Source organism: Pelophylax lessonae, assembly GCF_965119305.1.
Source record: "Pelophylax lessonae genome assembly, chromosome: 1".
Lineage (NCBI taxonomy): Eukaryota > Metazoa > Chordata > Amphibia > Anura > Ranidae > Pelophylax > Pelophylax lessonae.
The window spans coordinates 229,394,857-229,407,402 of NC_138768.1; the positions used below are offsets into that span (position 1 = coordinate 229,394,857).

Sequence of the window (12,546 nt, forward strand, 5' to 3'; positions counted from 1 at the left end):
AACTGGAGAAAAAAGCTAACTAAAAAAAGATTTATCTAAAAAAGCTTGCCAGGACCAGACATCCCAGCAAGGAACTTAGGTCCTTACTCCTGACTAGGCAGAAAAAAACTGACATCCTATGCAGGGAGAGGGAGGATATACCCCCTGGGACTGCCCATAGGTGTGGCCAGAAGTTTTTCCTGCCTAGTGTCCTACTCCTGTAGAGGGCAGTATATCCCTACTGATATTAATCAAGAAGTCTGCGTCTGTCAATGAGCGACAGAGAAATATTAGTTCCTCAGAAAGGCGAGGTTTATTAGAATGCAATATTACACTACATACTCAGGACATCACCTTAAGAGAAAAAAAAACACACACTTACTTTTTTACTTTGGGATACTTCATTTCAGATAAGACATTAGTGGTTTCTTTTTGTTTCCCCTTTAAATGTTGAGGCCACATGTTATCTACCCAGTCAACTGCATCTACCTATAGAAAATGTAAAATCTAGATTAGATCACAAATAATTCACACAAGTTCAAGAAAGCTAAAAAATTATAAACATAATACATATAGATACACACATTGTACATATTATACACACACACACACCTCATCTGCTTTTCATAGCCGAAGAAATGTAACTGGGTATATAGCTACAATTTCACAGCTCAAAGTGTTTTAATAGTGGATAAAAGGCCAGTTCGTGGTGTTTGCCTCCCTGGTCAAAGGTTCCCAATCCTTCACTAGATAAAAGACATAGTAACAAGGCAGAGTTTGTGCTCAACCTGTTGAGTCATATACTGCAGTCCAACATCTTTATGTTCAGCCGCGAGACATTCCTCCAGGTGCAGGGGGTTGCGATGGGGACTTCTTGTGCCCATCGTGTGCCAACCTGTACCTGGGGGGATGGGAGCGCTAGCTGTTCTCGGACAATACGGCATCGTCGTTTCTCCGTCATGTACTATTATGGCGACGTTACATTGACGACGTACTTGTGGTGTGGACCGGTTTGGTGCAGGAGCTCCACTCTTTCATGGGGCACCTGGCCCATAGCCAATTCAACCTCAAGTTTATCATGCAGTGGAGCGCGACACAGATTCGATTTCTGAATACTCAAATCATCCTCAACAGAGATGGATCTATACATACATCATTGTATCGCAAGAGTACCGCAGGCAACACAATTTTGCATTTTGACAGCAGACATCCACGCTCTCTAGTGCAGAGTATATCATACAGCCAGTACCTCAGGCTGCGCAGGAACTGCACTAGAGATGCGGATTTCAAGAGGGAGGCCGATGCCCTTCGAGCTCGTTTGCGAGCTCGGGGGTATAGCAATAAGGTATTAAAGAGGGCTTATTCAAAAGCCAAATTGCTGGATAGGGATCAGCTTATCTTCGTTCCCTAAAGATGCCAACAAAAAGGGATGACAAGAATCATCACCAAATACAAAGGCCACCATCAGGCAATTAGATCGGTCCTCGCAAACAACTGGCACTTTCTGCGAGATGATCGGATTGTCTCGAAATATGTGCATGTACAACCTGGAATTTCTTTCCGTAGATCTAGGTCCATCAGGGATGTATTGGTCCACAGCAACTATCGCCCCCTTCAATCACCAATAGAGGAGGCCATGGAAACAGTAGGGACCTTTAGGTGTGGGGAATGTGACCAATGTCCCTGGGTTAGGGAGGGTGACACGCTCCCTCTCCCAAGGGGCGGTGTATTATAATGTTGAGCCTTTGCCAACTGTCAGACAGAGGGGGTAGTGTATATTGCCAACTGCCAGTGTGGCGCATTTTATGTGGGCAAGACCAAGAGGAAACTTGCAAAAAGAATCCAGGATCACCTGTACTATATGGACGTAGGTCTAATATCAGACTTGTATAAAGTACTCTAAATTTCTACTTGAGTAAAAGTACAAGTGCTCGATTAAAAAGTGACTTGAGTAGAAGTGGAAGTGCTCACAGAAAAAGTTACTTAAGTAGAAGTACTAAAGTATTCAACATTTTTTTTTACTTAAGTATTGCAAGTAGTTTTTTCAAAAAATGTGCTACTTAAGTACTAAAAGTAAAAAGTACCAGTAGTTTTGAAAAAAAAATTCTACTCAAGTACTGAAAGTAGAAGTACAAGTACTGTGTTATGTAGTTATTAAAGAAAAGTCAAAAGTTTGAACATCATATTGTTTTTTATTATTTCAAATGATTTATTCAAATGATTAACCTGTGTTTGTTAGTAGTTTCTTGATGCACTTTAAGCGCTGTAGCCCTATTTATTTGTTTGTTTCATATTTTCTTTTTATTGGAAAGATTTGGTATAGCAGCTTTTATTATACACAGCCTTTATTTTCGTATGCGCTGATTTACAAATGACATTATACACATTTTTTTGAGCTTTATGCAACCTGCCATCTACTGTTCTGGCAGTGGTCATTTTTTTTAAAGTAACGAGTAACTATGCAGCACAAAAAAAAAAATACTTGAGTAGAAGTATCGAAATCATCGAAAAAATGTAGTGAAGTAAAAGTAGAAGTAGGAGAAAAAAATTCTACTCTAGGAAAGTACAGATACCGCATTTCGGTACTTAAGTACAGTACTTAAGTAGTTCTACTTCGTTACTATACATCTCTGTCTAATATACACACCCATATGCAAACACACGTAGGTCTTTATCATGGTTTTGACCCGAATTATATTCGGTTCTCGAGGTCATCCCCAAAAATCCCCGTGGGGGTGACTTCGACAACCGCATCCTACAAAAAGAGGCCAAATGGATCTTCAACCTACAGGCGACTTCCTGGCCGGGGCTGAACACTGCGGTGTCATACAAACCCTTTCTGTAGATCAAAAAGGTGTTTGGGAAGCAATGGCATCCTATTAGACGTATGTCAATGTTGAGTTGTATGTTGAGTTTTTTCAGTATTAGTTATATGTGTTTTTTGGTTGTTTGTCTGGTTGGTGGTATTTTTATATGTCTTGTGTCTGACATGTTATGCGTTACCTGTTCCATGCGGTAGCATGGTATCCTGTGGGTAATATGTGAAATATTATATATGCCACTATAGTGAATTGCATTATACTGTAATAAAATTTGCACTAATCAATGAGATGACTTGTATGTATGTTGTCAATTATTGTAATTAATTGTTTGTGTATCGATATACATCTTGATACGTATCTTAGCCAACAGGCGCTCCTTTAATATGCATCCTCAGGTCTCACTTCGGTGTAGGCTCTGGCGCATATCAGGGACAGGATCTCCTGTCAGATCTGTGTCCCTTCTGGTCACATGACTAAAGCCACGGAGCATCACGGTGGGCGGGCGTCTCCTGGCCTGTCAGCTGTGGGTGCCGTGGGGGAATATGCGCCCGCCCGGCGTGTCTCTTCCGGTGGGACCGGCTTATCAGTGCACAGCGTGCAGAGGACGCCGTTAGCGGCTCCTCTCAGTGCTCCACTGTACCAGGCGGCACTATGTTAGAAGGTATGTAGCCAATGCTGGATGCCAATGTGTTATTTTCTGCTGCAAAATACCGGCATTTGTGTCTTAACTGCTCCTTTACGTATGGGACATCTTTAGTACCCTAGGAAATGTGGGATCATTCTCTATCCCTTGGAATAAAGAGGTTTAAAAGGGTAAGGTCTTGGGGGCTTATACTATTCATTAATACTGAAGTGACAATACACTTCGGAAAGAGCAGCCGTTATGTGAATATCAATATCCCGGAATACTGGTCATGAGCCTGGTGGCAAATGACAGGCAAGGAAACTGCCTTTTTTCTCCTCCCCCCCCCCTTTAGACCATTACTGACACAGTTGGCCATCATCTATCCTATTTGAATCAGATATATATTTGTTTACCTTTTATTTAGATGCTGATAATGGGGCAATACCCTCATCTCATCTCTAGTGCCTGCTGTAGTGAACTCTTCCCGCTAGATCAAGCACAGTCCAGTCTGCACCAGTAAATCTGTCTCCTAGGGTGGGCTCTATTGACCCCCTATGGTGGACGGTTTGGGTTCATGGGTTTGGCCGTTTCAGCGATGCACCTGATTGGACTGATATATATTTGATGATGGTTATGAAGTATGGTAAGCATGCATATAATCAAGAGAAGTGTGATGCTGTAGTCTACGTGAACATTTTATAATAGTATGATGATCTGCATCTTTGTTTCTTTTTTTTCCATTTCTTTGAAGCTTGTAAAAGGTGGACTAACTACTATATTCCTGATAAAGCAGTAACTGGATATACCAGTCTGCGAAAGCACGTAGAATGGGCAGTTCATGAGACACCTTGCCATAAGATGTATTTCCCTACTATTACTCTTTTTGTATATCTGTCTGAGGACTTGTTTTTATACATGTTTCTTTGAATAAAATATGAAATATCTTTTATATATGCGTACCGTTTTTACTCAGTATTATATCCTACAAAGTCCCACCAACAAGCATGAAAACAACTGGATTCTAGGACTAGCGGGTCATGCATTTGCTTTTTTTTTTTATATATATCTATATACCTCATAGGATGTGGATTTGATACTATGAGCAGAGTTGATACTCCCCAAGTGTTTCATAGTAACAAGGTTGCAGGAGTACTTAACATCTGAGTGCATTTCATGTCTTCTGTGATAAAATGCATTCATTGCATATCTCTTCAGTGATAAAAAAACACACCTACCTGCCTTCTTGCAGTCTTCTGCAGCATGTAAACTGAGCTGCGTATGCATAGCTCAGGTTACATCACTGGCATGGTCCCTGTGTGCAGCAATTAGGTCATCCAACGCCGGCCAATGGAAATACCCAAAGACCAGCATCCAGGGAGAAGATACCAGTGCAGTCAAGGGACCCGGACCTTCTGCTTGAAGACACCTGTCCATCCTACGTGCAGACTACCTTTGTTTTTGCACCTGCATCCTCCCCAAGATGTGTGCAGGCAACCTGCCAATGCTGCACAGAGGAAAAGGAAGAGGAAGATCAAACTATGACAGCTGTGCAGGATGGGTTACAGCAGTGGTCCTCAACTCCGGTCCTCAGGGCCCACTAACAGGCCAGATTTTAAGTATTACCTTGGGGAGATGAAGACTAGAGTACTGCAATCACTGAGCAGCAAATTATATCACCTGGGATCTATTTCAGTTATCTTGCAAACCTGGCCTGTTAGTGGGCCCTGTAGGCCAGGGTTGAGGACCACTGGGTTACAGCACCCATCTGAATGAACCCAGGACTGGTGAGCATCTTTGCGACTGGTGAGCACCCCAGGTTTAGTACCAGGGGAGATAGAGGTAGTGTAAGTAAGGAAAAGCAGGTCGTTAACATTATCCCCATAGAGTAGTGGGTAATAATGTCCGACAGGATTGGGGATGCCACTCAGTGCACTTCTTGCGCCATGTATGAGTTGCTTGATAAACCAATCGAGGGCAAATACTGCTGTGCAAGATGTGAGCGACTTGTTGCTCTGGAAGACCAGATCCTGGATCTAGAGAACACAGTGGCAAGACTGCGTCGCATCAACAACCTGGAAAGAGCTTGGACATGACCCATCAGGCGCTGGCAGGGGCCAGCATAGAGGAGGGAGGAATAGAGGAGACGCAAGCAGCAGAGGTACGCAGCTGGGTGATTGTTAGGAAGGTTAGTGGGAAGAGTGTCAGGGAGGCCAGTCCTGAGTTGGTACACCCCAACATATTTGCCGAGTTGCAGGTTGAGAGGGATATCAACTCAAGGGTGGCAGAGCTGGAGCATGCACCCTCCCCCAGCTGCCAGGGGAGGGGCGGCTCCAGGAAGAAGGGGGGCCGTGACACAGGAAAGGTTAGACAGGTTGTGGTAGTTGGGGACTCAATTATCAAGAGGGCAGAGAGGGCAATCTGTAAAAAAGATCTCGGTAGCCGAACAGTATGTGGTTTGCCGGGCGCCCTCGTTCGGCACATGGCAGATCTGGCAGACAGATTATTGTGCGGGGCTGGGGATGACCCAGCGGTCATGGTGCATGTGGGCACTAATGACAAAGTAAAAGGAAGGTGGAGGTTCCTAAAGAATGATATCAGGGACTTGGGTAATAGATTGAGGAATAGGACCTCCAAGGTGGTTTTCTCTGAAATACTGCCTGTACCTCGAGCCACACAAGAGAGGCAGAAGGAGATTAGGGAACTTAACAAGTGGCTGAGGAACTGGTGTAGGAAGGAGGGGTTTGGGTTCCTGGAGAACTGGGCTGACTTCTCAGTCGGCTACCGGCTCTATAGTAAGGATGGGCTGCACCTTAATGGGGACGGTACTGCTCTTTTGGGGAGAAAGATGGCCACCAAGTTGGAGGGGCTTTTAAACTAGGAGACGGGGGGGGAGGGCTCAGAAATAGAGTCAGTTAGGAGGGAGCAAAGGACAGAAGGTAGTATTAGAGTCAGCAGCGACAGTAGGGACATAACGTCAATAGGTAGGTCTGTGCGGGAGAACCTCAGACCAAACAGGAATAAACATAACCACCAATCACGTTTAACTTCCGTAAAACTAAGAGGGGTATATGCTAATGCCAGGAGCCTAGCTAATAAAATGGATGAGTTGGAAATATTAGTACATGAGGAGGACATAGACCTTGTGGGAATAGCGGAGACTTGGTTCAACCCCTCACATGACTGGCTGGCAAATATCCAAGGGTATTCGGTGTACCGAAGGACAGGGTAGGAAAAAGAGGGGGAGGGGTATGTTTCTACGTCAAGAACAATGTAAGGGTGATAGAGAGGAGTGACATTACGGAAGGGATGAGTATGGAGTTAGAATCCGTATGGGTAGAACTCCATAGGGAAGGAGAAAAGGGAAAAGTAATTGTGGGGGTTTTCTATAGGCCACCTAAACAAGGGGAGGAGGTAGAGCTGGAATTTTTAGCACTATTGGGTAAAGTGGCAAAGCTAGGATCAGTCATCATATTGGGGGACTTCAATTATCCCGACAATGACTGGGGAGAGGGGACTACACACTCGCATAAGGCCCGTCTATTCACAGAAACCTTACAGGATAATTACATGTCACAGCTGGTGGATTCTACTACTAGAGAAAACGCAATCCTGGATCTATTGATCACTAATGACCCAGACCTAATCTCGGAGGTAGGAGTCCAGGACTACCTGGGCTCTAGCGATCACAGGATGATCACATTTAGCGTAAATAACAATATAGCAAGGCAAGTGGGGAACATAAGAACCCTTAACTTCAGAAGGGCAAACTTTCCAAAATTTTACTCATTGATGGAAAGGGTTAACTGGGACCAAACCTTGGGATCACTGACCACAGAGGAAAAATGGGAATGCTTTAGGAACATATTAAGCAAATGCATCTTGCAGTGCATTCCTATGGGAAATTAATTTAGAAGAGACAAAGCCAAACCTGGCTGGCTAAACCGTAGCGTTAAACTTATTAGGGGAAAAAAATTGGCCTTCAGGAAATATAAATCAGAGGGCACAGTATTGGCTTTTGACCAATACAAAGGAGGCAAATAAGAAGGAGTAAACACGAAATCAAGATGGCTAAAATAGACTTTGAGAGACAAATAGCGGAGTATAGTAAAAAAAAAAAAAACAAATTCTTTAAATATATCAACAGCAAAAAAACTAGGGCAGAGCATATTGTACACATAATGAACGATGATGGGAGGATGGTTACAGAGGACACTGAAAAAGCAACCGTGCTGAATGCTTTTTTCCCTAAAACGTCTTTCAGGACAGCACCTTAGAGAGATGGCTCCTCCCTCTCATCAGGAAACACCCCATCCACCAGAATTTAAAAGGAGGCTTCTCCCACCATTCGTCAGTTTTTGTGTTTCCTCCGGCCGAGGAACACCTCTGTGGGGAGCTGGGCTCTTAAGGTGCTATCCTGAGAGACCGGGCTTCCTATGTCCACCTACCCTTTTTTGGAGACGATTGCTTCTCCCATTCACGCGACCGACTGCAGTGCATGGGCTCCTTCTTCCTCTTCAGTGCTCTAGGCTGAGTCAGGACCCCGCAGAGCACAGCCCTGGGAAGGCATCTTGGAGGAGCGGAACGATTTTTCTTAGGCTTCCGCCGCCTTTTTCAAATTTGCCGCCATTTCTCCGGATCGAGTGACGCTCGTCCGGACCGGAAGTGAGGTTCCGGAAAGGGCAGCGTTCTGCAGGGGGCGTATGGCGTCATTTCCGCCGGACGCAGAGGAAGAAGGGAGGAGCAAGCTGGTGCCTTATTCCGGTCCAGTGCAGGTGCGCTTTGGTCTCCGGAACCGGTACCGAAGCCACGGATGATACCGCTGCCAAGTAATGGAAGCTTCATCAGTGAGTGGGACAGGCACAGGCACCAGTAAGGCCCAGGTAAGGGGTATCTTTATTATGGCCTATCTTACTGTGGGGTCTCTCTCCATCCCTTTTACTTTCCCCCAGGTGGCTGGGGGCCTGTCAGGGCACATGGGACTTCCCTTAAAATGTCTTCCTGTGCACCTTTGGTGGCCCTGAGAATCAGGCTGATTCTTAAGAAGCATGTGTATGTTTTCCCATTTCATGTCTTCCAGGCTAAAAGCTCTGAAACTGGTTTCAAGAGAAAGTGTCCTTCATGTAAAGCAAAGTTGTCCGAAAGCTGGAAAAAGACACTTTGCCAGGGGTGTATCGATGCACTAGTCGAAGAAGCATCGGCAGTTTGTGGCGACTTAGTCGCATCTGTGAGGAAGGAATTGGATGCTACCATCCAATCCTTTCGGTCATCCCTGCAGGATCCTGCCCTGAGTCAGCCATCAGCCTCACTGTCCTCTCAGGGTTCACAATTGGTTCCTTCGGTGGGGACAGAAGGGGTTCCTTCCACCCAAGGAGATCATTCCCCCTCACATTCCAAAGAGGATTCAGAGGAAGAAGAGGAGGGAGGGGCACAAAGTAGGCCCACTAAATACAAACTATCCTTAGAGCAAGTAGATGGGCTTCTGAGGGCAGTTTACATCACCCTGGGTCTAGAAGAGGATAAGAAGGAACTGTCCCTGCATGATAAAATGTATGCAGGCTTGGAAGAGCCTAAGGGCCGTATCTTTCCAGTACATCAGACCATCTCAGATGCAATAAAACATGAGTGGACTGACCCGGAAAAGAAAACCTTCTTCCCTAAAGCCTTTAAAAGGCGATTTCCTTTTGACGAGGACCCAGGAGCTCCCTGGAATAAGATGCCAAAGATTGATGCAGCCTTCTCCCAGGTTTCTAGGTCAACAGACCTAGCATTTGAAGACATGGGAGTCCTGAGGGATCCCATGGATAAGAAGATGGACCAGCAACTTAAGAGATCCTGGCAAACCATCATGGGGAATCTGAAACCTGCCATGGCAGTAACCTGTGTGTCCAGGAATCTGGAATACTGGCTTAGCCAGCTAAAAGCACACATCACAGCAGATTCACCTAAACAGGAAATTTTAGATTCCTTCTCCACGCTCTCCACGGCCATAGCCTTCATTGCTGACGCTTCAGCAGAGTCAGTGAAGATGACAGCAAGATCTGCAGCTTTATCCAACTCAGCCAGAAGGGCTCTTTGGTTAAAGACATGGCCTGGAGATACGGCTTCTAAAAATAAGCTGTGTGGACTTCCTTTTCAAGGGGATCTACTATTCGGGCCTGGGCTAGACTCTGTTCTAGATAGAACAGCGGACAAAAAGAAGTCTTTTCCTGTGAAGAAGAAACAGGCAGCAAAGAAGCTTTTTCGACCTCAAAAAGCTCAGCAAAATAGCAGACCCCAGGAGAAAAGAAGAAACTGGTCGACACAAAAACCCAAAGGGAAAGGAGGTGTTCTCTTCCATCCTCCTGTGTCAACCAACAAAACACAATGACAAAGCATTGCCGGTGGGAGGAAGATTGAGGGAATTCCTCCCCTATTGGGCAGCCATGACAGAAAGTCAATACATTCTGGATATGCTGTCACAAGGCTACAACATAGAGTTTGCAGAGACGCCACCCGAAAGGTTCTTTGTCACAAGCCTCCCAAGAGATGCAGAAAAAGCCCTGGCTATGATGGACCTGCTAAAGGACCTGAGGCGACAGGGAGTTGTCTGTCCAGTACCAGTGGAGGAACAACATCAGGGATTTTATTCCCACATATTTTTGATAAAGAAACCATCGGGGGATTTTCATCTTATATTGAATCTGAAACCACTAAACAGGTCAGTTCTGTACAAAAAGTTTTGAATGGACTCAATTCTTACAGTCAGAACCCTGTTAACAAAAGGATGCTTCATGGCATCAATCGATTTAAGGGATGCTTACCTACATATCCCTATTGCCCCTCGCTCACAGAAATTCCTAAGGTTGGCGGTAAATCTGGGAAAGGAAATGCTTCACATCCAATTCAAAGCACTCCCTTTCAGGCTATCATCCTCCCCTCGTATTTTTACGAAGGTTATGGCAGAGTGTTTAGCCCCCCTCCGCCTTCAGGGAATCTCTGTGGTGCCCTACCTGGACGACCTGCTTTTCTTTGCCCCGTCCAAGGAAAAACTTCAAGGAGGACCTGCACAAGGCAAGAGGTCATCTAGAGTCTCTGGGATGGATAGTAAATATCAAGAAGTCAAATCTCACACCGGCTCAACGGGTTCAGTTCCTAGGGTTTCAGATATGCTCTGTGGAACAAAGAATCTTCCTACCAGAAGACAAACAGGTCAAAATACAAAATTTGGTAGCAAGGCTACAAACAAATCAGTGGTGGTCGATCAGAGAGATCATGTCAGTCCTTGGAAATCTGACTGCATCAATTCCAGCAGTCCAATGGGCGAGGCTTCATTTACGACCACTCCAATATTTCCTCCTCAGAATCTGGGATCACAATCCAGAGACTTTGGACTTAAAGGTAATGATCCCCACCAAGGTCAAGAGTTCCCTTTGGTGGTGGAGAAATCAGATAACCTTGTCCCAGGGATTGGCCTGGTCCTTCCCAACAGACCAGAGGTTAACAACGGATGCCAGCAGATGGGGGTGGGGAGCCCACTGGAACCAAAACCTGGCACAGGGGGTTTGGTCTCACACCGAGACAAGGAAATCCTCAAATTGGAAGGAGTTGAAGGCAGTCGGCCTAGCCCTAGCTGCCTTCTCTCAAAATCTTCAGGGGACTCATGTTCAAGTCCTTTCAGACAATGCCACTACAGTGGCATATTTAAACAAGCAAGGGGGCACAAGAAGCAAAACCCTACAGCTTTTGGCAACGGAAATTCTGCAATGGGCGGAAAGTCAGTTACTTTCCTTGTCAGCAATCCACCTAAAAGGTACACTAAACAGTGTGGCAGATTATTTAAGCAGGCAGAAGATCCGAGAAGCAGAATGGAGCTTGAACCCAGAAGTCTTTATGTTGATAACCAAGACTTGGGGAAAGCCAGAGGTGGATCTGTTTGCAACGAAAGAAAACGCAAAACTTCCACTTTACTTCTCACTCCACAGAAACGACAACTCTCTGGGAGTAGATTCCCTGGCACATCCCTGGAGGTTCAGGTTGGGGTATGCCTTCCCCCCCTTCCAGCTCATTCCGTTGGTATTGAGAAAAATCCAAATGGAAAGAGCCTCAGTGATCCTGATCACTCCTTATTGGCCCAAAAGGGTTTGGTTTTCGACTGTCCTTCAACTATCAGTCAAACCTGCTTTTCAGCTCCCTCTTCGTCAAGACCTACTGCTTCAAGGTCCAGTCTATCATCCAGAAGTGGAAAAGCTAAAGCTCACCGCCTGGTATCTGAGGAGCAACTGCTGAAAAGGAAAGGATTTTCAGACGCATTAATTGCTACTCTACTTTCCAGTAGGAAAAAAGTCACAAGGAATATATATGCAAAAGTTTGGAAGACATATAATACCTGGTGTGAATCGAAAGATCAAAAATTGGACAGTATTACTTCAATTTTGGAGTTCCTACAGGAGGGCGCAGGAAAAGGTTTGGCAGTAAGTACCCTCAAGGTACAAGTTACAGCCCTGGGGGTATTCTTGGAAAGGTCCATTTCTTCAGAATCTTTAATCATCAGATTCTTCAGGGCCCTTACCCGCTCCAGACCAGTGCCTATCAGAAGCTTCCCCAAATGGGACTTGTCGGTGGTCCTTCAGGCCTTCACAAAGGAACCTTTTGAACCACTAGAAACGGTTACACTAAAAAACCTTACCCTCAAGACAGTCTTCTTGGTGGCAATAACATCAGCAAGAAGAATCAGTGAATTACATGCTTTATCAGCTATCGAACCTTTCTTGTCCATATATCCAGATAGGATAATTCTCAAGGCAGATCCAGGGTTTCTCCCAAAAGTAGCTTCAACGAGAAACCGATCACAAGAAATTGTGTTACCTACCTTCTGTCCTAATCCATCAGGAGATAAGGAAGAAAGCTTTCACTACCTAGATGCAAGAAGGGTTCTTATACACTACTTGGAGGTTACTAAAGAGTTTAGATCATCAAACTCTTTTTGTTCTTTTCTCTGGCAACAAAAAAGGTCGCCAGGCATCAAAAGGATCAATAGCCAGATGGCTCAGATCCGCTATTTCAGAGGCTTACTCCCAAATGAAATTGTCTCCCCCGCAGGGGATCAGAGCTCACTCTACTAGAGCGTTAGCCACTACATGG

At 45.1% G+C, this 12,546-nt stretch overlaps 1 protein-coding gene across 3 annotated transcripts in view; it reads right to left on the reverse strand.

Annotated features, from left to right (window-relative positions):
• The window catches only part of KDM2B (lysine demethylase 2B), a 246,416-nt gene that overhangs the window by 208,986 nt on the left and 24,884 nt on the right, over window positions 1-12,546 (reverse strand). For all 3 annotated transcript variants that reach the window (XM_082244129.1, XM_082244128.1, XM_082244130.1), the window contains one exon: window positions 362-468. In XM_082244129.1, the coding sequence (XP_082100255.1) occupies window positions 362-468 (107 nt within the window). The remainder of the gene's footprint in view (window positions 1-361; window positions 469-12,546) is intronic.